General features: G+C 44.0%; 1 protein-coding gene across 1 annotated transcript; it reads left to right on the plus strand.

Annotated features, from left to right (window-relative positions):
* On the plus strand, positions 1-25,581 carry PKN3 (protein kinase N3). Its single transcript, XM_074973708.1, has 22 exons — positions 1-97; positions 5,832-6,114; positions 6,749-6,903; positions 8,271-8,400; positions 8,523-8,674; positions 9,762-9,960; positions 10,236-10,427; positions 10,685-10,794; positions 11,419-11,562; positions 14,868-14,943; positions 16,108-16,297; positions 17,181-17,292; positions 18,267-18,343; positions 19,669-19,735; positions 20,430-20,521; positions 20,874-21,050; positions 21,140-21,202; positions 21,840-21,916; positions 22,608-22,750; positions 23,151-23,258; positions 24,132-24,212; positions 25,226-25,581. The coding sequence occupies exons 2-22, from the start codon at positions 5,871-5,873 to the stop codon at positions 25,436-25,438; spliced, it is 2,802 nt and encodes a 933-aa protein (XP_074829809.1). The 5' UTR covers positions 1-97; positions 5,832-5,870; the 3' UTR covers positions 25,439-25,581.
* The last annotated feature ends 1,149 nt before the right edge of the window (positions 25,582-26,730 follow it).

Below are 26,730 nucleotides of genomic sequence, written 5' to 3' on the forward strand. Positions count from 1 at the left end.
CCTGTCAGGTGTTGTTCGGATTCCTGGATCAAGGGAAGGTGGAACAGGATTGCTGGATTCCCCAGCAAGTAGCATTAGATCTCTGGATCAGTGTCAGGTGAGGTACATTGGCTAGGCAGATCTCCAGCAGGTGGGACCAGATCTCTGAATCCCTGGCGATGGGCACCCGATTGCTGGGTCCATGGCAGGTGACGCTGGAAATGCTGAGCTCTGTGCCAGCGATCCCGGTGTCACAGCAAACGGCGCTGATCCACCCCTGGCGGGCAGGGGATACCAGAACTCACCGGCCGGGGGCGCGGGATCCCTCAGTCTCAGGGGGCCGTCCGGCATTCCGGCAGGTGGCGCTGTAGTCCTCAGTGCCGCCAGGGGGCGCCTGCTCCCTGCTCCCGAACGGCGCTCCCCTGCCGGGGTGAAGGTTGAAGTTTGAAAAGTGCCGGTTGCGAGTGGCTGCGCTGGGGTAGGGAGCTCGGGGGCCGCGGGGTAAGAGGAGCCATGGCGGCTGGGGAGTCCCGGCAGGTGAGCGGGAGAGACTTGTACGAGCGGAGATCCGCAGCGGGTCCCGAGGGCAGGAGACTTGGCTGGACCGGAGCCGAGAGTCCCCGAGCTGGGGATCGGGATGAGCCCTTCTGGGACTGGGCCGGGGTGAGAGCCTGAGGCGAGGAGGAGAGTCCCGGGGGCCGGGGGAGAGGGAAGAGGAGAGGCGGGCGGGGGGAGAGCCTGAGGGGATTTTGGGGGCGGGGGCGGGCGAGGAGAGCCTGAGGGGATTTTGGGGGCGGGGGCAGGCGAGGAGAGCCTGAGGGGATTTGGGGGGTGGGGGAGGAGAGTCCCGTGGGGGCGGGTGGGGGGAGAGCCTGAGGGGATTTGGGGGGCAGGGGAGGAGAGTCCCGTGGGGGCGGGTGGGGGGAGAGCCTGAGGGGATTTGGGGGGCGGGAGGGGAGAGCCCCGCGGGGGCGGGCGAGGAGAGCCTGAGGGGATTTGGGGGGCGGGGGAGGAGAGTCCCGTGGGGGCGGGTGGGGGGAGAGCCTGAGGGGATTTGGGGGGCAGGGGAGGAGAGTCCCGTGGGGGCGGGTGGGGGAAGAGCCTGAGGGGATTTGGGGGGCAGGGGAGGAGAGTCCCGTGGGGGCGGGTGGGGGGAGAGCCTGAGGGGATTTGGGGGGCAGGGGAGGAGAGTCCCGCGGGGGCGGGCGAGGAGAGCCTGAGGGGATTTGGGGGGCGGGAGGGGAGAGAGTCCCGCGGGGGTGGCCGAGGAGAGCCTGAGGGGATTTGGGCGGCGGGAGGGGAGAGTCCCGCGGGGGGGGGGGGAGGAGGAGAGTCGGGAGGGGGGAGAGTCTGAGGGTATTTGGGGAGGCATGGGGGGATGACAATAATGAGATTTCACATTTGCAGAGGGACAGTAATTTAGAAGGGAGAGAAAAATTGGTCTCTGGAAAAATCAGCTAGTGTCTCCCCCAGCTCTTTCCCGTTGTCACCTCCAAATTCTCCCTTCTTGGGGGGCTTTTCTCCGGTCCCTACTCCTCAGGGTGGCCACCTCCCTCCAGGAACTCATCTTGCCTTTCTCCCCTACATCCACGCAGGGGCTCAAGTGTTCTCCTGGCTTGCTTGAGAAACTGGACCCCCTAGGAGTCCCCAGTTCCCTTACCCTGAGGCCTTTTTTTCTTTCCATGAGGCTGTGGTTTCTCCACCCATATGAAGCAGTCAGTCCCCCATCCTGATCTATTGTGTACAGCCCTCTTTCTGCTCATCCCAGTGTATGTGGGGACACATTCCTCTCACCAGAGTAGACCCTGTGATTTTCAGAACAGACTGGGTTGACTGTGAACAATGAGGTTATCCTTCACTGATGACGATTATTGAGGTAGTTTCTAAAAGCCCAGGTTGGAGATTAGGGTTTCTTTGTGCTAGATACCATGCATATACACAATGAAAAAATGTTCCCTGGCCCAAAAAGAACCCCACGAATATGGGCTAAATTTGCTACAATGTGACTAAGGGAGGAATGCAAGTGTCTGATAGGTGTGAATGTTAAGGTTAGGGTTTAGTTATTTAGGATGGCAAAAGGGTTTGTTATAACCAGGAGAAATGGGCTGAGATGGAGAAAGGGAAAATGTAAGGTGAATAACAGGAAACGTTTTCTGGCAGTGGAATGCATTAGGTTGTGGAATACTCTCCTATGGGAGGTGGTGTGTGTGCCCCATCACTTCGGACATTTTAAAAACTAATCTGGAAAAAAATCTAATCTGGGAGTATAATATATTACAATCTCATTCTGTGAGCAAGTTAGTGACAGAAAGGTCAGAGAGGTTTAATTTGATTTGTAAAAATTGACAGAATCATAATGTCACCCACTTGCTGTCCCCCATGGCCTGGCTCCAGGTCCTCAGGTTGGTGGAAATGTTGATATGTTGTTGGAAATGGGTTGAATTGGGTATAATTCAAATACCCTTTCTTCCACAAACACAATGGTGCCAAATATGACAAACAATTATCTAGATATATATTTTAGAAAATGTTTAAAAATTAAAATTTTAAATTATACTTTAACACAGGGGCTGCATTGCTTACATAAAAAATCCCTGGAGAATCCACTACAAAGAATATTTCTGAAACAGCCCCTGGGGCAAGGGAATACCCGATATAATAAATAGGTCTTTCCTTCTCTCTGATTTTTTTATTTTTTGTGAGAGGAGGGATAATGTCTGCATAATTCAGAGTAGTAAAGGGGACCAGATTCACAAGTGCTAGAAGTTGATTTATCCCAAACTGGGAGCTGTACTTTTAACTTTTTAAAATACATTTAGTGTAGGTGAAAGTTGCCAGACTCAGGCTTGGTCTAAACACAGAGTTGCACCAGTTTAACTAAAGGCGTGATTTAAAATCCCTTTAGTTAAAAAGGTGCATCGTTGTGTGTGGACATTCTATATCAGTTTAAACCTTCTGTTGATTTAGCTTGCATTTGGTGAATGCTGAATTGATATGAGCGTCTATGCAGGGGTTTGCACTGATGTAGCTGAATTGATGTTTAAAGTGATTTCAGTTAAAGCAGTGCAATGTCTATGTGTAGACAAACCCTCTGGCCCCAGCTCTGCAGTGGGTCCTGTGCTATTGGACTTCATTGCAGGTTCAGAGTTTAACAGCCTAGGAGACTAACCTTCTCTGGGATCCACAGAACAACTGCAGCATGGACAGTGTCAGCTTCTTGACACCCCACCCAGAATTCTTAAACCAGCTTTGCAAAATGATCATAAAAATGTATCAGCCCAAATGCAAATTCTGCTGTCCTACCCTTTTCTGTGTTGATTGACTGAATAGTATTTTATGTCCCCTAGTGCAGTGGTTCTCAACCTTTTTCTTCCTGAGGCCCCCAACATGCTATAAAAATTCCTCCCCCGCCTCTCCCATGCCACATGTGTTTTTCTGCATATCCAGTAGCTTAAAAGCCAGGATTGGCATTAGGGGATAGCAAGCAGGACAACTGCCTGGGGTCCCATGCCACAGCGGGGCCTTCAAAGCTTTGTTGCTCAGGCTTCAGCGCCGCATGGCGGGGCTCGGGCTTTGGCTTTCTGCCCTGGTTTATTTTGGTAGACCCCCCTGAAACCTGCTTGCGGCCCTGCAGGGTGCCCCAGACCCCTGGTTGAGAACCACTGCCCTAGTGCAATCACTGTTAACACTGGGTATCTTCTGGCCCACAGAGGGTAGAAAGAGCCTGTAAATCACAATGCCTTAGGGTATATGTGTTCTAAATATACTGTATTTAGAAAATGGATAGGCAGATAGTTGATTTTCAGCTATGTGTTTGGCAGGGAGCAGAGTGAAGGAAACTTGCCCTGACACTGGCCACACTGTATCCATTCTGTGGGTAAATGAAGGATGTCAGTTTCCAGCGCAGTCAGTCCAGTATTTTTTGCCAGCCCTAAGCTCACACTAACCAGCTACCCTATAAGTTTGTCAGTACAAATGTACGGGTAGGACCAGAAAGGTGTGTTGCATATACCTATCAATATAGTTTGGGAAGAGGATAAATGACACACTTTTTCCTAATATTTGTTTAAAATGTAATTTAAAAAAAATCAAACTCCTTTTAGTAACTTTCTACACACTGGACAAAAGACTTTCTGATTTCCTGACCTAGAGTTGGTACAGTTTGGCTGAGTGACTCAAGGGCTCCATGATTCAAGTTCCTCTTGATGAAACCTTTTATTATTTGTTTTCAGGAATTTGGCTAGATTCCTGGCCTTACTAATTGGGCGAGAACTTCCTGGAGTCAGGATGTTAAACCTGAGCTACTTTGTTTCATTACCAATCCCAAAGTCTCCTTTTTTGGTGGTTGAGTCTGTAGTGAACCTGACATTGGCTTAAACCACTAGTAAAAATAGAATTTGTTCTCGCTCTCTCTTGTTTTGCTATTAAACTGAAATTTAAGCAACACCTGATTAGTGAAGAAATATGGAGAGCCTGCTTATAAAACTAGCTGTGTGATGTGCAACACAATAACAGCATTACAACGACTTAACAATTGTGTGTTTCTGAGCTGTTGGCATGTACCTTGGGTGCATTGTAAACTCTTAACCACCCGTGACATGCACCAGTGACCTGATAATGCAAATCCTGATGTGGTTTGTTACTATATTTATGGTCTAATATTAAAGAATATGACAGGGAGACAGGACTCCTAGGTTCTGTTCCTACCTCTGACAGCGACTCTGTGAGATTGGGGAATTTACTGAGTGTGACAGGAACTTTATTTTGCTGCTCTTCATTTTGTATAAAGTGAGGATCACGGTAAGTAATTAATCAGTCTTGGGCGCTGTGTGTGTGTGTGTATATATATTTATTTTTCTTTAATTGCTATGGAGCCCTTTAAAACCCCTCCTCCTTTTCTAGAGCCCCCTGCGTGGAGCTGCTTACTATGTCATCAGCAGTGGGTGGAGCCAGGAGCAGGCCCCTGTGGATAGGGGTCTGGCTGCCTCTGCCTGGGTGGCAAGCCTATTCATGGGAGAACATGGGGAAAGTCTGTGCTATCTAAGCCATATCTTGTTCTGGCGCTGTAAACAGAGCCTGTCAGTCCAGAGCTATCACCAGTACACCTTTCACCAAAACAAATATGTTTAAAATTGACTTAAAAAGCAAAGCTAAGAGCAGACTTTAATGTTGCCAGATCAATTTCAACGTGAGCAAAATTTTAAAGAAGCCATACTGCTTGCAAATCACAGCTAGGATGGGGGTTGGGACTACAGACTGTGTCTGTCTTTTCAGGTATAGCTTGTACAGCTGACTTTTTGACTCATTAATTTACAAACAGATGTCTGGATTAATTTATTTGTCTTCCTCAGTGATGAAGACTTGGTCATGCATTCACTGAAAGTTAGAGTATGGCTGTAACACCTCCAAAAAGTTCCAGTTGGCATGTAGCTTTGGACAACTGGCAGCTCAAGCCATATTAAAATAAAGATCTGCACCTGTTATATAATGCCAATGGAACTCAGACTCATGATCACGATAAGAACAAATTACAGCTTCCCTTTGGTACTCATTCAGGACACATAAATATAAATTGATATTAAATAACAAGAAGACAACCTTTGTGAGGACTCATCTCATTTGTGAGTTAGTGCCAAGTTGGGGTATATTAAGATCAAAGATGGGCCCCAAACTGCAAAGTTAAAATTTAGATCTGATCTTCCTCAAAATTTGTTGGTGATTGGAATCAAGGTTTTGGTCTGAGACCTTCTGTAGTTGAGATGAAGTGGTAGAACGCTATTGATGTGTTGCACACTCACTGTTTTGCTATCACATAATATCTCCAACTCTCTCCCCTTTGGTACTGGATTTAGGGCATCTGTCTCCTGCAAGCGAGCAATGGGGTGAACCTCATGGATCCAGGGTTCCAGCAGAAACTGGAGGGTGAGAAGGAAGTAATTCGTCGAGCTATCCAGAAGGAACTGAAGATCAAAGAGGGGGCGGAAAATCTGCGCAAGGTGACAACAGACAAGAAGAACCTGGTGCATATAGAGCATGTGCTGAAATCTTCCAATCGGAAACTGGAGCAGCTGCACTGGGATCTCCAGGAGCTTAATGCCCGGATTGTAGTAACAGAGAAAGGGGAGAGCAAAACAGGTAGGTCTTAGTACATAATTGTTGGGCATGATAGCTTCAGCAGTAAACCTCATTATAGCCAATGCTTTAACTTTTTTTTTTTTTTTCTATTGGGGGGTAGTATGATGGGAAGGAAAAATCTCATCCATCTAGGAGAGGAATCTCAGCTGGTTCCTGCTTATGTCCAGGTGAGATGAACAGTGTAGAACTATTGAAGTTTGGAAAGTTGTGATTGACACTAATCGAGATGGAAGGAGGTGATAACATAAATAAGAATGGGCAAAGGATTGAGTATGTTGGACATAGGATCACCTCCTGAACTTCATTTAGGCAGACGTACAGAGCTTGGGAGAGAAAATAGGGGCTTTGGGGTAGAATCCAACATGCAAGTTCCTAATAGAGGGGTAAATGTGAGATTGGAAGTTGTTGGTATTCTCAGTTAGGGCCCGATCCTAAGAAGCCAGCAGTTCTCATATTGGGTCAGTAGTAGGCTAGGGTAAACAACTGCTAGGAGAATTTGTCCTTCTATTGAGGCCATGTATTGTACGTGTCTTTGAAGATGAAAACCTCATTTATACTACTCTTCTCATCTCATCTATTACCCTTTGAGGGACCTATGAGAAGGAGGGTAATGGAATTCACTGTTGTTGCACAGATGGTTCTATGTCCCCGGACCCTTGTCTCTGGGAAAGGAACCCAAACCCGGTGGCAAGGAGGATAGAGGCTCTGAAAAAGCAGCTGCACATTGAGATGAAAGTGAAACAGGGAGCTGAGAACATGATCCAGATGTATTCAAATGCAACGTCAAAGGTAACCATTGCTGAGTAGAAATAAGCAGGGAGCATGCCACTTTGGAACAAGATTTCTGTTAAAAGTGCAAACACACAAAAATCTTTATTCCAGATCTGGGTGTGAAAGGGAGACGCTTTAAGGCAGAGTTGTTTTAGGTTGAATGACTGAGCTCATCTGTGTGTTCATGAGCTGATGCACAGCCCTGTGACAGCATGGTGTACTATCCTATGGGGAAACAGTGTTATGAATGCTGGTTGTGTTAGGCTTATTGTCACAGGATGTCACCGAGGCAATAATTTACTACAATTCAAATCAGTCTGCCTTCTGTGGGGTTTCTTGCACCTTCCTCTGAAGCATCGGTGCTGAACATTGTTAGAGACAGGATTCTGGACTAGATAGACCAGGGGTCTGATCCGGTATGGTAATTTATGTTCTTAGACTGCAGATACTGATTATGCTTCTGTTCTCTGATATTAGTTACTAGTATGAGACATTAGAATGGCTACCAGCATCTAACACTGGTGGTAGTGCCACTAGATTAGAAATGGATACAAAAAATCTCAGAAGTGGTTGATCTTGTCAGTCATAGACATGGAGTGCTGCCTCCAGAAAAGTCAATCCAGGCTTTGGGAGGTGCAGCAGAGGAAAAGGAGCCAAAACATCTGACCAAAGGTAAGAAAATAAAATGCTTTGGAATATGACCCTTAATGTGTGACACTATCCCACATCATCAAGTTTCTGATATAATGTACCAAGTTGGTGCAATACTGTTTATTTCAACAGAGACTTTAAGATAGAGCAAAGTATAAATGGTATCTTTGTGTATGAGTTACTTAAGAAAGAGCTTTTGGGGAATTTACTGCTTTCTTATTCATCATGCTTTTTGTGTTTGGCATACTCATATTTAATATTCTGGAGGAAAATAAAAAAATAAAGTTTAATTAAGAAGCTTAATTTAACTATATGAGCAAGATAAAGAACTTAGACAGTCTGGTTTATTCCTCACCTTCATCCATACAACTCTGCCAGCACAATTGACTAGAGAAGCACAATATTGAATCATTGCAACATCAGCACAAACTCTTAGTTGAATGTACCCACAGTGCAGGACACTGTTACCTAGCAAACTCGTCACATCTTTCATAGGCATCACAGCATTTCACAGATCCCTCATCTGTATCTACCATGGTTGGAAATCATCAGCCCTGTTGCTTATGCATCTTTTTTGCACAATTGGGCATTGTGTGAAGTTTTAGGACTTTCTGGGACCCCTTGTAAGGCCTTGTATGTTGTGGTGCCCCATCTTTGTCCTAGTCTAACACATCATTAAAATCCATTTCTCTCCTGTATGGACCTCCCTAGCCATCTGTAATCTGTCTTGCCAGGACCGGAAGCTGTTGGCAACAGCTCAGCAAATGCTCCAGGACAGCAAGACGAAGATTGAGCTGATTCGCATGCAGATTGTGAAGGTATCTCAGTCGGCAGGTGGAATAGAGGATGCAATGGATCCAGCAAGTAAGATGCTTTGGATATCTGACATCACTCAGAGAAGATGCTTCTGAATTAAGGAGCCCCAATGCCTGAGATGCTAGGCCACTTGCTTGTCTGATTGTTATATTTATTTCCAACCTTACCAGTGAAGGTGGGGGCCACCATCAGTCTCCTGGAGCTACGCATCGAGGAACTGCGGCATCACCTATGCATTGAAGCTGCTGTGGCTGAGGGGGCAAAAAATGTGGTGAAGATCCTGGGAGGCAGGCGGGTGCAGGATCGCAAAGTGTTGGCTGAAGTAAGCACCATTGCAGTATTGCTACTTGAAGCATTGGTGGTGACTTTCTGTATGCTGGATAGTAACCTTTTTTCAGAGGAAAAACAGTATTACAGCTGTTGTCCACGAATGCCTTAGCCTTGTTCTGAACACTGCCATGATGGCTCCCTACTTCAAAGTCCCATTACACTGGTCTAAATCCCCCAGCACTGCCATAATACTGCAGTCCCTGCTCGTAGTGATGTTGTGGCAGGTGCTACTCCCAGCAACTGTAACGGTAGAAGGTGATAATTCCCTTGTATAACTGCTGTTACTGGCTGTTTGAGAGATTGTGTGCTTGTCATTGCCATCTGATTCATTGCCTGTAATATGCAATGACTTTTTTTTTAAAAGCCACATATAAAGCTCCCCCATCGTATGCTGTTCTTGTGAGAGATGTTACGTTTCCAGAACCTGCCAACTGACTTACATCATAAAGCTAGGACAGAAAAAAAATGAACTTATAGTAAACTAAACAACAATCTCTTTTATATTTCTAATGGTCAGAACAGGAAAATGTGAATCGGAAATTTCACTCATTTGCTATGTAACTTTGCGCAAGTCACTTCTCCTTTTTGTGCCTCCATTTACTCATCTGTACAATGAGGATAATACTCATCCCACAGGGCTTTTGTGAGCCATAGTTAATGTTTGTAAAGAGCTTTGAAGGTCTCTGATGAAAGGCTCTATATAAGTGTGAAGTGTTAGTTATAGTAATTTTCCAACTTGGGCGTTCATTATACCAGTAATTTTTAATTGGAAATCTCTTGGAGTCCAAATTGGTGTCTGCTTGTAGTGCACTGGCATGTAAGAAATCAGTTTTGGATTTTTGATCCTAGTCTGTTCTTTGAGTCGGAAATACCATGGTGGGAGCTTATTCAGGGCAGAATCCTCCAGACCCTCAGCAGCAGTGACTTGCAATGAATGAGTGATGCTGACAGTCCCTTCTTGTCCTTTGTGAGCAGGATGGGAAGTTGTGTCACTTGTGAAGTGTTAGTAGTACCAAGATCATGGCAGTGGCTATTCATTCAAAGCCTGTACTAGCTTTTTCTCTGCTCCTTGTTACCAGGCTCAGGGTCGTTTGCAAGAATCATCTCAGAAGATTGATTTGCTGCGCTTGTCCCTGGAGCAGCAGCTTAATGAGCTTTCTTCTGATCACCCAAAGCGGGCACTCATCAAGCAGGAGCTAGTGAATGCTTCCTCTCTGGGAGCTCCACATGTCAGCATCCAGCCCTTCACGTCACTGATCAAACCCACAGCTCTTACAGGTACCTGAGGCTGCGGGGGGTGGGGAATATTTCTTCCCTAAGTACCCATGTCATGACCGTGGTGGTTTTTGTGATGTGGACACTTGGTCCATTAGGAATTGGCCCAAGTCCTCAATTTGTTTCATGTAGGCCACCAAAAAGCTGTCAGATTGTAACGACTTTAATCGCTACTGAAGGCTGGACAGCATCAGTCTAAAGTTTCTGACTTCCTATGTGGACTGACTAGAATAATTTCACTTTTCTTGAGAATAACACTCTTTGGTGAAATTCCTCAGGTTCATTAGAAGTGAGACTGATGGGGTGTCAGGATCTGTTGGAAAAAGTTCCAGGACGTTCCCGAGTGTTTGGTTCATCTCCCAACCATGGGAGCCCAAGTGACATGAAGTCCATGAACCGAGCACGAGCTGGGATGAGTATTCATGGCCGCAGTACTGCAGCAAAGCACTTGCGGAATGAGGAGCTGTGTAGTGAGTATGATATTCCCTGTTGGATCAGTGATGGTGTATTCTAATGTGCCTGCCACCTTTCAGTCTGGTGTGAGTGCAGTGAGAGGAAGCTTGGCACCTGAAACAGGGGAAGAGGCTGAATCATTTGGTCTCCTATCCCTCTTAGTGATCTCCTGTGGTGGAAATCTAATTGGATTGTGTGGCTACCTCCAGCAAGAAGTATATTCCAATTTATGACCATATAAAAGATTGTAACCTACACTTTCTCCCTTGTCCAGATGAGGTGCTTGCTGTGCTCAAAGTGGACAATAAAGTGGTTGGTCAGACAAACTGGGGCCCAGTTAATAACCAGGCTTGGGACCAAAGCTTTGTCATTGAGCTGGATCGGGTAAGACTATATTTCTGTTGGATGATAGGAATTCCAGGATCTTTTCAGTCTTGTCCTCAGAACCTTGTATTGTATCCCTTTGTTCTTTAACTTAATTTGAATTATTTCTGTGGATTTGGTGATTTACTTGTCATTCAATTTTTGATCCATCTCTTTACTGGGACTGATAATGTGGCCTTCTCCCCAGCCTTAAATCTACTCTAAGTACAGGTTACCTCTGGTGTAGCTTCAGTCTGAGCATTTGATGCCCCTCTTCTGTCTCCATTTGAGCGGCCATGCTCCATCTTTTACCTGCAATACAGCTCACTTCAGGATATTTGGGATGAGGTACAGTCTTATGTAGGAGCAAAGTCAACAAATTACATCATGAAAATGAGCAATCTTTAAAGAAAGTTGTAGCTGCTGAAGGTCTGAAAAGACCAAAAAGGTGGGAAGCAATAGGAATGAGGAACTGTCACCTCTTCCTTGGAGCATGTTTCTTATACATGTTTCTTATTTAGCTGCATGGAATTTCTACAAGGAAGGAAAAGGAACTAGCATCAGAGCTCAGGTGGAGTTCAGAGTGTGTACGTTATGGGCCATTGGCCTGGTCCATTACCAAGCTCTCTGCTTCTCTTCTTCCAGTCCCGGGAGCTGGAGATTGCAGTTTATTGGCGTGACTGGAGAGAACTGTGTGCAGTGAAGTTCTTGCGCTTGGATGACTTTCTCGATAATGAACGCCATGGGATGTGCCTCTCTCTCGAACCCCAAGGGATGCTTTTTGCAGAGGTAAAGTCTCCAGATTTTACCTTTCTCCTCCAGAAGAGTCACTGCTCTGGAGGTTTTCTTCAGGTATACACTGAAGTGATAGGTAATTCTTTTGGGTTTGTCTCTCCTTGCGTTGAGAAGGTTGCAGACAAATGGGTAAACTGAGGCACGGATAGGTGACGTGACTTACCCAAGGTCACACAGTGAGTCAGTGGGGGAGCTGGGACTAGAACCCAAAAGTCTTGACTCCCATTTTCTCTAGTCTAACTTCTAGATGTACACTCCCACCCTCCCTCAATGCGTTGTCTTTATACCTCAAAGGTAATCTGCTTGGCCTCTGGTGGGGAGAGGAGGAGGGATGATGAGCACTTGTAATTCAAATAGTCTCCATCTCCTTGTTTCCATCTACCCTGGAAACAGGTGCTTGTCTCAGAATAAAAGGAGTGAACAGGGAGGATGTGTGTTACACACATTTATTTAAGCAATTATATAGTTTAACTTTCATTTATTCAGATTCTTAATTTTTATTTTTGTTATTGTTTTAGGGAATAGTGAATGATGCATTTGTTTACGAAATGATCAATTTTTTTACCTTTGATTTGTGTCAAGGTCTATGTAGATGGAAATTCAAATTAAATAAAAAATGCACAAAACAGCATTTTAAAATTATTAGTTAAATAAAACTACCTTAAATATGCTGGATACATTTAAACAAAGTTAATGAAAAAGTTAATCAAAACATGTTTTGCATTTAAAACTAACTGATCTATTAAACAAAGAAAGTATTATCTGTAATTAGTGAATTGAACTGATTGTTTGTCACCATGCCCTTTAGGATTTCAGAAGGAATAGATTTCATCCTCCTGCACCTAATTTTGATTCATAGATTGAAAGAGGAAAACAAGTTTTCCTGCACTTTCAACTCACATTGATCTCTTAACTTAGAATGAACTAGTCATTAAACTGAAGTAGTTGAATAAACTGAAATAAAATATATTCTTTCTGCATCTGTTGAAAAAGTTGGTTTAGCACATCAAAAAACACTGGTGAGAGATACTAAGGGCTTGTCTACATTGGCAATTAACAGTGCTTCAACTTTCTCACTCAAGGGTATGAAAAAATACCCCCCTGAGCGCAGCAAGTTGCAGCACTGTAAGCACCAGTGTAAACAGTGCCCCAGCGCTGGGAGCTACGCCCCGCGTTGAAGTGGTTTTTTTAAGAGCGCTGGGAGAGCTCTCTCCCAGCGCCATGCTGCAACCACACAAGGCACGTTAAAGTGCTGTCACAGCAGCGCTTTAGCAATGCCAGTGTAGACTAGCCCTTAGCCAGTGACTTTCACCAGTTCAGTGATATGACTTTCTTTAAAACTTGGCAGCAAACATTTACTACATAATATTATATGTTTTTATTTAATTTCAATTAGTTTAATAAATTTAAGCCTTAACATAGATTGCCGTAATTTAAAATGTAGTTCTAAATACGTTTATTTTTTAAAAATAAACCTTTATTTAATTTAAATTAAAAAAATTGATTTAAATTAAAAATCTGTTTTAAAAAAAAAATCATTGATTATTACCCGCCCTAAGGAGTGGCCTTTGTCACTGATGCAGTCTACTCTCAGATGGTTGAGGACAAAAGCACCAACTAAAAACAAGGAAAGAAATAGTTTAAAAAGATGTGCCTTGCATAATGACAGGTTTCAGAGTAACAGCCGTGTTAGTCTGTATTCGCAGAAAGAAAAGGAGTACTTGTGGCACCTTAGAGGCTAACCAATTTATCTGAGCATAAGCTTTCGTGAGCTACAGCTCACTTCATCAGATGCATCTGATGAAGTGAGCTGTAGCTCACGAAAGCTTATGCTCAAATAAATTGGTTAGTCTCTAAGGTGCCACAAGTACTCCTTTTCTTTTTTTAAAAAGATGAGTGTGTTTATAGCCAGAAGTGACCCTTAAAGGGCCCCATTCTAATTACCAGGGCACTACATAAAAACCACAGTCTTTGACTTGCTTTTGTTAGGAGTCATCAGCAACACTTTACATTAAAGGGGGTGGCTTAATGGTTAGGTTTGAATTACTCAGACTGCCTGGAACCATGGGATCAAATCCCATCAGGTTGGGCTCATCCCTTCATCTTTCGAGATAATAAAGTGCATGGAACTCAATTTGTTACGAGATCTCCAGGTAACCCTTAAAAAACAGAGTCCTGTCTCCTTTGCAGGAGACAAAAGATCCCAGGGCATCTTTCCTAAATTGGGGTCTGACCCAGTCTCCTTAGCCAAAATTTCCCCTCTTGTCACTCTTGTGTTGTGGAGTGACTGATTACTGCTTCCCACTTTGGAGGTATCTGCATTTCAGCAGTGCTTTATGTATATAATTTGAAAAGTACACTGGCATCAATTGGGATGGAAGACACCTTAGAAATGTTATGAGTAGGGTCCCACCAAATTCATGGTCCATTTTGCTCAATTTCACAATCATAGGATTTTAAAAATAGTAAATGTCATGATTTCAGTTATTTAAATATGAAATTTCATGGTATTGTAATTGTAGGGGTCCTGACCCAAAAAGGAGTTGGGGGGTCGGGTCACAAGGTGATTGTAGGGGGGGTTGCGGTACTGCTACCCTTACTTCTGTGTGGCTGCTGGTGGTGGCGCTGCCTTCAGAGCTGGGCAGCTGGAGAGCAGCAGCTGCTGGCCAGGAGCCCAGCTTTGAAGGCAGAGCCATTGCTGGCAGCAACGCAGAAGTAAGGGTGGCATGATATGGTATTGTCACCCTTACTTCTGTGCTGCTGCCTGCAGAGCTGGGCCCTCAGTCAGCAGCTGCCACCCTCCGACTGCCTAGCTCTGAAGGCAGCAGCGCAGAAATAAGGGTGGCAATACTGCAACCCCCATAAAATAACCTTGCAACCCCACACCCCTCCTGCAACTCCCTTTTGGGTCAGGACCCCCAATTTGAGAAAGGCTGGTCTCCCCTGTGAAATCTGTATAGTATAGGGTAAAAGCACACAGAAGACCAGATTTCATGGTCTGACATATTTTTCATGGCCGTGAATTTGGTAGGGCCCTAATTATGAGCCAATCATTCTGCCTCTGTCAGCTTCTCTGTACTTCATGTTAATGGATACTTCTAACTTTAAAAATTCTTTTTTTTTTTTTTTAAACATAGCACCTGAGGGGAGTAGATAGTATAACTCAGTCCAGAGTCTGCCTTCATATGTGACTCCTAGTTTGCTGAATGGGTGTGAATGGTCTATTTGATCAGAAGGCTAAGCATGTGTCCAGGAGGGAAGTGAACTGCCCTGTAGAGTCTCCTCTGCTTCCCTGGCAGGTGACCTTCTGTAACCCTGTGATTGAGAGACGGTCCAATCTGCAGCGCCAGAAACGCATTTTCCCGAAACAGAAAGGTAACCAGCCTGTGAACTGACAGCCACTCCAATTAGGGGCATGTATGGTTATGTGGTTGTCGGTGCGGGAGATGCTGCAGCACCCCATGACTTGAAGTGGTTTCCATTATATACAGGGTTTACAGTTTGGTTCAATGGCTCTCAGCACCCCCCACTGTAAAAATTGTTCAAACACCCCTGGTTTATGGTACTTTTTGGAATGCTTCTGGGTTAATGTATGTGTGTAGGTGAGATCTATTAGAGTGTGGCAATGTCTCCACTCACCAGGGAAGTGATAGAAGCATGGCTGTAACATGGAATGTACATGTTATAACATTTACATCCATGCCTAACATGATTATGTGTCGGGGCTACGATTAGTAGTTCCTGAACAGCATTGTTGCTAGTAGGATCCAAGTCTCAATCTGTGTGTTCTACCACCTATGCTATCACTGATAAGTGGCAGTGGTGAGAGATTTCCCAGAAAATTTAGACACAACCATGGTGTGGACAGGGATATCGATTGTCCAACAAGGCTTTGAAGTTGACACTTCAGCGAGGTGAATGGGTTGGTGGGTGGCACAGGTCATGTGCTCTTTTTCTCCCGAGCTGGAGAGAGAGAGTGAGAATTTATATTCTGAAGGCTCTTTGCAATTGGAAAAGCTCAATTTTTTTTTTTTAAACAACTTTGATTCTGAAGGAAACAGCAAAAATCGTGGAAAGACCTTAAAAACTCAGAATCCACAATTTATTTTCACAATTTTTCTGTTCTCAGGCTATGGGACTTAAATTCAGTATGGAAGTGGGGGTGGAAAATAAGAATGTAGTACCTTCACATTATCTTTTGGCTAAGCTCTAGTAGAGTATCAGTTTAATATCTGGTACATTTTCTGTGTGAGGATTATACCTTGCCATTGCAGGGGTTGGGACGTGATGAAATGGAAGATCTTTTTCAGCTCCAACTACTAGGACCTTATGAATATTTTCCTCGTTAGTTACCTATGAGTCTGTCAGCTGTTTTGATTGTCTAGGAGATGTGGTTATGGTGCCTCTTGGCCCACCATCCCCAAATTGGGCCTCTTTTTGGGGTGAGCAAATGGCTGCCTAGATGAACTAGGTAGGTCAGTGGTTCATGTAGTGCTTGGCATGGTAATCTCAGTAATATTTGGATTTCTCCTTCTCCAGGAAAGGAGTTTCTCCGAGCTTCTCAGATGAACATAAATATTGCTACCTGGGGTCGTCTAATGATGAGCATTCTCCCTCCATGTAGTTCCATGAACACGCTAAGCCCCCCACTTCGTACTCCCATTCGTACAGACTTTACCTCTTCAGTGCTGCTGCAAACTCAAACTGATTCACTGTCCATGCTGAGCAGGTAAGTCTTGTTCCAGTTAATGCTATGTGACAAATTGGAATGGGCACAAAATTAAAATTTGGTGAAACTCCACAGGGTGGTGAAAGACTCTGGTGTGAAAGATCTATGTAGGAAACTCAGTGTGGGCTATTAAGAAAAAATACTGGCTGAGATGGTGTGAACTTTTATGGCGCATTCAGTATTTTAGGGCCACCTCTGATTTATTGTTGACCATTAGACAGATTTCCAGAATCATGGTTCTTCTTTGAGTATATGCCCCTATGGGTGCTCCACCATAGGATGTGCATGTGCCTGGGCACTCTCAATTGGAGATTTTAGCTAGCAGTGTCCAAAGGTCTGTGCCTGTGCACTGCATGTTCCTGTGCAGGGGCATATAGGCAGGCGCAAATCTGTTCCTTCTCAACTACCCTCAGTGCGTATTTTAGCTTTTAGATTTGCTCCTCTAGAAGAGGATATTTTTCACTGGTCCACTAGCCCTTGTAAAGGAGGAAGATCAAGTTGGTCATTAAGCTAAACTTCATTGCTGTGACGCAGTCAAACAATAGATGTCTACTTTAAATTATTCATCAGATGGCCATTTTATTTATAGGCATTTCTATAGCTTTCATCACTCATAATGTCAGAGTGCTAGGTATTCTGACATGAGTAAAAACACCAGCAGCACAATAAAGGCTTATTTCCTTACAGCTCATTTTAAAGGAGCATACTACCTGTTGATTTCTCATAGGCTTGAATCCCATGTGTGAATCAGGGAGTCTTACTGTCCAGTGCATTTAGGATTAACTTAAACCTTGCTTGTGCAATTCTGACACTGCACTATAGTGTCTGCTGTACCATATTTTATTCCACAGTGACCTCTTTAAAACATTTCTTCCAAATGCAGTGACTATCCAGTGGTTAAACTGACATTTGGCGAGGAACCTCCCCCTAAGCCTCCATGCCTTTTTTTGACAGCAGATTCCAAAGAGGTTGCTCCATCTCCTGCAGACTCTCCGGTAAGGATCTGGGTTCATAGAGAGATTTTTGTGTTTTGGTCAGGTTTCTTTAGTGGGTTGGGCCCTGCCCTTTCTTCTCAAATGCAAGTTCTTTTTGACTTGTAACTCTCAGGAAATTACTGACTCTTCGGGCAGATGTTGATTTAAGACTGGCTAATATCCAGGGATTTGGGGTCCAATTGGGCATTGAGCTTTTGATCACTCAGAAGTGGGACAGATCTGGACTCTAAGGGGAGGAGCTCCATCTTCCTAATCCTATAAACTGCCTCCCCTTGCAGAAAAAAAGTGGCAGGCGGGTCATCTTGGGATTTTAGGCCAGAAGTGGGGAAGAGGCATCTGCATAGGGAAAGCAGGGACACAGAGCTTGCAGATGCTGTAAAACAGGAGGGCATGTAAAGCTCTCCTCCTAGGTGACCTGGGTGGGAAGGAAGAGGGGATCTCATTCACTGAGGGGAAGGAGCAGTCGCTGGGGGAGAGGTAGAGATGTGAGTTTTCAGTGCTGTAAAGGTTAAATAGCTGTACCCTGACACATACCTACCTTACTCTTCTACTTGGTGTGTGCCCATAGATGAAAGTGCATTCTCTCTGGTCACCAGAGTTCTCTAGAATTGCACTGAGACATGTGAAGTGACTTTCTGGAAAACCATGGTTCATCCTAGGCTTTTTCAAATGGGTACCCACACTGGGGGCTGACTCCAACAGGGAGATAAAATCTTATTCTTGCATTGCTCAGTATGTAGAAATGGGCTAAGTAGCCAGAGATAATCTGTGTTTGTGTGCTCTGTGGGCCATACTCCACTCACAACAGAGACAATCCCTGTTTATATCACAAGAACAACATTCTCTCTGGTCACTGCTGGGTGACACAGATGGAGGCTTGGGTGTGGGTTTTCCAGTCTGTTCTGATCTGATCCAGTGGGCCTTTGCAAACACCATTCCACAGAACTGGATGTGGTGACTTTCTCTCCATTCAGTGTCTGAAGAGGCTACATGTGGAAGAGAGGACTCGCAGCTCTGCTGTAACAGAAACACCAAACTGGGCTTCTCAGAGGTAACTGTGGACAGCATGGGGCTCTTTTGGACACAAGAAAAGGGGATATTGAGCTGACATTTTTTTACCATCAGTCTTGAGTTCTGTTAAATAGGTAGTATGACCTCTAATTAGGAAATTAATTTCTCAGTAACAGACTTTTCATACTGTATTTATAGAATACAGGTAAAACTCTGCATTTTACCTTATTTATCCAGATGTCTGCATAGCATTATCTGTGTAATGACCCTTGATCATTACCCTATTAACAGGCTGTGCAGTACAATTGAGTGAATCTTTCTAGTAGAAGGTAAAATAATTTAACTGCCCTCAAATGGCTCCTAATTTTTAAGCATTTTAAATTCTCTAGGGCTTAAACTTGTGAGCTATTTAGCTATACCTCTGTGAATACAAAGTAACATACTTCAAAAGCACCCCCAGTAGACCCCACCCCTTGTTTATTATATTAATGTAGCTATTTGAGATAAATTAGTGTCCATTGGACGGGGGGCATACATAAAATAATAAAGTTGTTTGTAGAGTCTAATGCTGCTACTGGGCTATATATAACAAGGATACAGACTAGAAAAATGCAACAAGAAAATGCTAGGTAAAAAACACAACAACAATATTGAACCATCAGTTATGTACAAATGCATGAATAACAAAATAAACGTTAGCTGATCTACAGCTTCAACTATTTCCTTATGTAGGAGCATTAACGTATCAGTCCTTTCGCCCTCACTTTGGAGGTTTGAAGTTGGTAGCAAGGACACAGTCAGACACATACATTGACATACCTGCCTTCTCTCTGGGAGGGACATTTGTGTCTTTCTAGCCTATATTCTTAGCCCTTCAATTCACACACAGAGGAGAGGGAAACCTCTGTTCCCAGCAAACAATGTTCCTAGACTAAGCCTTTTAACTGCTTTTTTATTTTTTCCAAGAGGTTCTAGAATCTAGTTTTAGTTTCCTTGGTAACAGCATGTGGCCAGCATAATATTTCATGGCATCTGTCCACTCAGCTACACATTTTGTATCCCCCTTTTGGCCCTCTAACACCCCCACTCTCTCCTCATCACTACCTACCCCTATCTAAGAACTAGAATCCTTCTCATCCTACCAGCACCCGAGACTTGGTCTTCTCCCATACCCCACCACCAACTTTTTGTTCTTCTATCGTTGTCCTGACAGCATCTTCATATTTACGTGGTCTTGTCCCACCAGCTACCCTCTAGCTTCATTGTTTCCTTAGGCTTGGCTTCTTACTGTGTAAACCTCCTTCCCTTTGGTATCCATTTCTGACCTTTGAGTTTACTAGTAGTGCTTTCTCTGTTTGCCTGCAGGAAGACGGCTGTTCAGCTTCAGGATTTTCACTGCATCGCCATGCTGGGACGAGGGCACTTTGGGAAGGTAGAGTGGGAATAAGGGGCTTCCTTGAAGGGGGTGGGTGCAAAGCTGTTCCCCTCTCTTTTTCCACCTCTGCGTCTCATAGTTTGTGAGTGGAAATATTCCAAAAGGGGAAGTGGCTCATTCCAGTGTAAATGGAAAAATCAGTTCCTGCCCCACAAGGAAAACAGCTGATATTCCTGTTAATAAGAGGGTCTTTAGGGTGTTTAGGGATTCCAAAGCTGGAGATAACCTTTAAGGGCTGAGGATCCTCTACCTAGCCTCTTTTCACATACCCCATGTAGTTCATATGCCTCTAGCTCCAGAGCTCATCAAGGTCATTCCTTGCATCATCCATAGGGGTCACTGGAGAACAGCATTAGGTGCTCTTCCTCCCCAAAGATTGAGCTCACAACTCCTGGGTAGTTGGAGCACTGAGCAGCTATAAAATCATAGGACTAGCCTTGACACTCCAGGTTTTAAAAATAGCATAATTTAAAATGAGTTCTATCTGGAGCTATTCACTGCAGAGCATTCGGGAAAAATAAAACCCTCCTTGGAGTTACTTGGCCTTGGCTTTGACAATGACTCTCTGGAATGGACGGGAGCAGTTTGTGTGAGTACCTGCTGGCTGTGTGGGTGGGAGTCCAAGTAGCCAGATGAGAGAATCTCAGAATGACTAAGAGTGCTGGATTATTGGCTTTTTATTGTCTTTCAGGTGCTGCTAGGTCAATACAAGGCAACAGGGAAGTTGTACGCTATCAAAGCCCTAAAGAAACAAGACATCATTAGCCGAGATGAGATTGATAGGTGAGTCTCTGTCCAGAGGGAGCACTTCCACCAGAGGCTGTGAGATCACCTCTCTAATCATGTCAATCTCAGCACTAATGTGGTAGTGGATCCCTCTTAAGCATCAGAGGGCTAGAATCAAGACTTGGAGGAAGCTTATAATGGTGTTGCTCCTGGCATCTAGCAAAATAACACTCACCTGGGGGGAAGAGAATAAAACTGGAGTTTGGGAACAACACACAATTAAATGTCATCTCCCTTTTTTGTTTCTATAAATCTAAGTGTAAAAATATCTCCATGTACTTCCATCTCCAAACATAGGCTTCTCTGCAAAGCTTTGGCCATGACACTTTCTTTCTTTGAACCCTGACAGCTTGAACTGTGAGAAGCGAATCTTTGAAGTGATCAACTCCTTCAGCCATCCATTCCTGGTGAACATGTTTGCATGTTTCCAGACACCAGATCACGCATGTTTTGTGATGGAATACACCCCTGGTGGTGATCTCATGATGCACATTCACTCCAATATCTTTCCAGAACATGTGACGCAGTGAGTTAGCTTGTTTCAGGCTTCAAAGTACCGTAGATGTTTGACTTGGTTCTCAAGTCTCTGTAGTGAAAACTCTTCCTCTTTCTCAGGTTTTACACAGCCTGTGTAGTGCTGGGACTCCAGTTCTTACATGAGAAGAAAATTATTTACAGGTAACATAACAGTAAAGTGTAAGAAACCCAGCAACCCAAATATTAAATTGCGCATTTAGCCACATGTGCAGTTTGCTGCCATGCTCGGGTTTCTTTAGCACTCTGTCCACCTAGCCAGCTCAGTGACATTTCCCTTCCACCACTCCTGCCATCACATTCAAGAGTTAAACTGGATCCTTTCCACAGTTGACTGGAATGAGTTGGCAGAAATACAACACATCCAAACCTGTGTCTGTATTGACCATTCCAACTTACTGTTAACTATGCCAGGGAATGTCATTAAGAAACTGTCTGTCATACATATTGCCAGTGGGCCATCCACCCTGAAGCAGCGATGAACTGGGGCGAGGTAACATGTGTCCTCTTTCCAGGGGCATCCTGGCAATGGGGCCTGCTATTAGCAGGACACATCCTTTGATAGCACAAGCCCCTCCTTGCACAGAGCCATTTCCTGATACTCTTAGGAAAATAAATTAATAAATACAATAGTCTGTGAAGAGCATTGTCTAAGGTGATATAGTATTTGAGAAAATGCCCTTTCTATTCATTGTTGATTCTACTTTCCTGGTCCTAACATCTGGGGTTATGTGCCAATTCCCAGACTTCACCCCCCATTCTCTTCCTCCTCTGCCTGCAGGGACCTGAAGTTGGATAACTTGCTCTTAGATGCTGAGGGCTTTGTGAAGATTGCAGATTTTGGGCTGTGTAAGGAAGGTGAGCAACTTTGATGGTACCAAGACTGAGCCATCACCCTTGCTGGAGCAACTCAGGATCTAGGGTTTGGTAACATGTTCACAAGCGCAACTAGTGGAATTGCTGGGCTAACACAATTGTGTTCAATCCCACTTAAAGAAATCCTTCCTATCTGACCACTATGAAGTTGGGAGCAGTTCCTGTTCTTTCTCTCTGGGTAATTTATAAAGGGGGTTACAGTGCACTTGACTGTTCTGAGGAGCCAAGATGCAGCATCATGCAGTTTTCCTGAGGAGGGCCTCGTCCTTGCTATGTGGTCATATAATAATTGTGGCTGCAGGAAGTTTCTTTGCCTTGCTGTTTATATAAACAGTGTCTTTACATTCCTTCTTGTGCTTCAGCTTAGAAATACTAAAAAGACAAGCTGCTAGAGTCCTTAGTAAAGATTCCATGCTTCCTCAAGAGTAAATGGACATGGGTGGGCAAGAGTCCTGCAAGGTCAGAGGCAGATCCCTCTTGGAGTAATGTATTAATGCCAGTTCTCCTCTCTTTGCCCACCTGTCTCTGCTATTCTCAGCCATGTTGTCTATTGTCCAGTATCACCGTCTCTGCTGTCGTCACCTACATTGCCTGTTATGCTTCCAGAAAATGTGATGATGCATAACCAATTGAGAATGTGTATGGTGTGTTCATAAAGGCATTTTCTCCACAGGGATGGGTTTTGGGGACCGCACTAACACTTTCTGTGGCACCCCTGAATTTCTGGCTCCAGAAGTCCTGACAGACAACTCATACACGCGGGTAGTGGACTGGTGGGGGCTTGGTGTGCTCATTTTCGAGATGCTTGTTGGTGAGGTGAGACCATTTTCCTCTGGGGAAAGGGAGAGGTGGGCCTCACCACATGACATGAGTGGTCACGGGCTGGGTGCACCTAACTGCTCTTTATTTATGTCTTTAAAATAATGTAAGTGAATAAAAGTACATCTTTGGGTTCCTCTTGCATTAAAAGTATAATTCCTCTAATTGCTTTTGTGGTGATTTGAAACCAGCTGTAACAGCCTAACATTCCCAATTCTGTTCTCTCCACTAATGATCCTTAGTATTTATATCACGTTTTCCTCATTCACAGCACTTGTCAAACTTACCTAATCCTTCCAAAACTCTGAAGTATTATCATCCCCATCTCACAGTGCAATAAACAAATAGTAGGATACAGATACTATGTATGTCAGATAACAACATGTCTCCACTGCAGTCTCCATTCCCTGGAGATAATGAAGAGGAGGTCTTTGACAGCATTGTTAATGAAGAGGTCTGCTATCCGCGATTCCTTTCTTCTGAGGCACTTCCCATACTCCGCAAGGTACTGCAATGGGATCTCCCTGGTTTTACTCAGGCCTCAGCACAAGTAGAGCCAGAGAGACACTCTTCTAACTAGATGGCATTTCCACTTGTGTGTGTGAGTGCGTGTGTTTGTGTGCTTCCAGAGGTGTCCACATATCCTATAGGGAACCCTTAAGATCAACACACACACACTTTTTTCTCTCTTAATTTCTCATCCTCGACACCTCCATACACACATGCCATCCATATAGCCACTGAGGATTAAGCAGGGTTCCTATTGGAGTCTATCCTGCCAATTCTCAAATGGACAGATGTTAAATAACTCTAGGGTAGGGGATGTCGGATTCATTTTGTGGATAGGGCTGAATTCCATTTCTAATTATCAGTGGATCAGCGTATACAGTTATGGCTATATGCTACCTAGAGTCCACAGTGGATCACCCACTGATATAAATGGGTGGCTTACAATGGACTAAACTTGAGTTTAGTGCTGACTAAATGGAGTAATGGTCTCAAGTTGCAGTGGGGGAGGTTTAGGTTGGATATTAGGAAAAACTTTTCTCCTAGGAGGGTGGTGAAACACTGGAATGCGTTACCTAGGGAGGTGGTGGAATCTCCTTCCTTAGAAGTTTTTAAGGTCAGGCTTGACAAAGCCCTGGCTGGGATGATTTAGTTGGGGATTGGTCCTGCTTTGAGCAGGGGGTTGGACTAGATGACCTCCTGAGATCACTTCCAACCCTGATATTCTATGATTCTATGACTGGTTATGGCCCTGCCCTGAAGGGAGCAAGTGGAAGAGACTGGATGGTTGCTGCTCTGTTTTCTCTCTGGAATAATGTTCATGTCCCTCCTTGTTCCATGTATTGAATTTGTCTATTGGTATTTCCTGCAGCTTCTCCAGAAATGTCCAGAACGTCGCCTTGGGGCAGGAGAGAAGGATGCAGAGGAGATTAAAACCCAGCCCTTTTTCAAGGTAAGAGCTCAGTCCCCTGTGCACCTTTGTGCTCATATGTCTGAGCTGCAGAAGAGCTATTTGCTTTCTGTTGCTATAGAGGCAAACTTGCCTGTTTCTTTTGGTCAAAAATGAGAATCTCATCAACAGCTTTTCTGACACGTGGTCACTAAAGCCAAACAATTATCTATATAACCTATCTTTTAGAACCTCCTGATGGAAGACTGTATTTTCTGGTACTGTTAGGCTTCCAAGCACAGGATCTTTATTTCAATATGTGCAGCTCCAAACTGAGTCTTAAATGTCCCTCACCTCTTAATTTCAGGCATACAATCAAACATCTCCCCTATAGCATGGGAATTCTCTTGCTGTGGGTATACAGATTGTCTGGCAAGCACCATCTCTGAATTCGGGAGGAAGGGTTGAGCAGTTAAAATATAAAACTTGAACTGTCGTAGTGTTCACAGAGGAATATGACTGCTGAATAGTTTAGGGTGTAGAGGCTGCTATAATCTATACATTATGAAGGAAGGCCACTGAGGTACTAACACTTTGAATACTGAAACCAACTGTATAAAACAGTTGAGCTTTATCAATGTCCAGGACTATTCTGCCATAAATGCTAATATTTGTAAAGAGCTATGCCAGGCCCTGTAGTAATGAAAACACACCTTTGGGTAGCCCCTATACAGAGAACTGCTTAATGGTCTCCTGATAAGAGCTTATGAGTCTAATTTAGTTTTGTCTCTGCTGAATAACAGTCTGAGCTGTAGCTTTGTTTTTTGGCTGATATTCTGAAGAGCAGCCTTAAGTTTCATGGAAGACACTGATTTAGGAGTGATCTCTCTCTTTCCTGTGGTGCACCTCATTTTGGTTATCTTGGCACTTCTGTTTCTAGCCTTGTAGAAATCAGGTATGCAGCAGCTGATCTGGTAGGGAGGAAGGATACATAACACTACTATTTCCTACCTACTATCTCACAATTCATTAGTCTGTTAGTGCCAATCTGGTTTTGTAATTTCCTCTATTTACAGGAGATTGACTGGGATGCTCTGTTTGCCAGAGCACTGAAGCCCCCTTTTGTGCCCTTCTTAAGAGCTCCCACTGACATTAGCAACTTTGATGAAGAGTTTACTTCCCAGAAGCCAATCCTGACTCCTCCAGACGAGCTCCCTGTCCTGACCACTGAGGAACAGGCTGTCTTTAAGGACTTTGACTTTGTCTCCAGACACCTTCTGGAAGTCTGATTGCTGTGGTGTAAGGAGACTATGCAGACCACTACTACACTGAGAGATCCTAGAGAGGAACTTGGTACTGACTATTGGAAGGTCAAGTTAATAACAGGCAAAGATTATTCATAGATCTGGTAGTATTAAGGATTGTAGAAAGCAGACTGTTCTGCAAGCTGGTTGCTCTACTGCATTGTTCAGTGTGTGCACGTCCTAGTAGGGAGTGTACTGGATGTAAGCTTTAAGAAGGTTCATGCTTGCTGGCTGTGTTTGAAACAGTACCTGGCTGTACTCTGATGCCACCATTGGATAGCTGTGGGCACTTACAATTTAAACTGGATTTCATTTAACAATGTATCTAAATGAAATAGAACCTTCCCAAACAAACTCCATTACCTCTGCAGCAGGGCCTCGCAAGCGGTCTAGCGTTCTCAGCACTGGATGATCAGCGGCAGAAGAACTGGCACTTTCCACTTATTTTCTAAGAGAAGAAAAGTGGCACTATTTCTCCTTTGCAAAGGATTTAGGCCCAGTTGTGTTCATAGTTTGAGGGGGAAGGGGTGCAGTGGCTTAATACAACCAGAATGATGAAAGTTGAGTTTGAAAACTGCCCAGATGTTACAAGCTGAGATCTTAGCCTTGCTTTGTAGAAGAAACAAGATTATTTCTACTCTCCTGCTACTCTTAAATCTTAATTCCTGTCTTTAATAAGAACTGATTTAAAACTCTACAAACTTTGCATATATTGTTTATTGTAAATTAGAGACGCTCCCTTCTGATTAAACTTATGCCTTTCATCCCCCTGGCTTGTTAGAACATCTCAGGAGCTGGGAGAACACAGATCTTCTGCTTAACACAGAGAGAGAGTGTTCTTTATCTCTGTAAATGTAATGTTAATACTTTTTCCCTTTCATAAGAGTCTCTTGTCACTCCAGCTGCTTGGATCTGTCCCCTTTGTATGTGTTATCCTTATTTAATGATTGCAGGCAGGTTATTTCTACACAGTTTTTTTTAACCTTACTATGTATATGCTGTATTTTTCTCAGATAATATAAAATATTGTGGATGTTTATATTGGAAAAAGTAATAAATATTGATTGTGAAACAACTCTGGCTAGAAAACAGCCTAAATGTAGAATAATTTGTATCAAGACCAACTTCATTTGGTGCCCAAAATGCAGAAGTGTGAGTATATATATAGAAATTAGTGGGTGTGAGGTTCTTGTACTAGCAGTGCTGTAACAGGCACTTATAATTACTATTTAAACATTATGTTCTGACTGTGAAACTGTTTTGCAGAGTGCTGTTGC

Source organism: Natator depressus, chromosome 16 (genome assembly GCF_965152275.1).
Source record: "Natator depressus isolate rNatDep1 chromosome 16, rNatDep2.hap1, whole genome shotgun sequence".
Classification (NCBI taxonomy): domain Eukaryota; kingdom Metazoa; phylum Chordata; order Testudines; family Cheloniidae; genus Natator; species Natator depressus.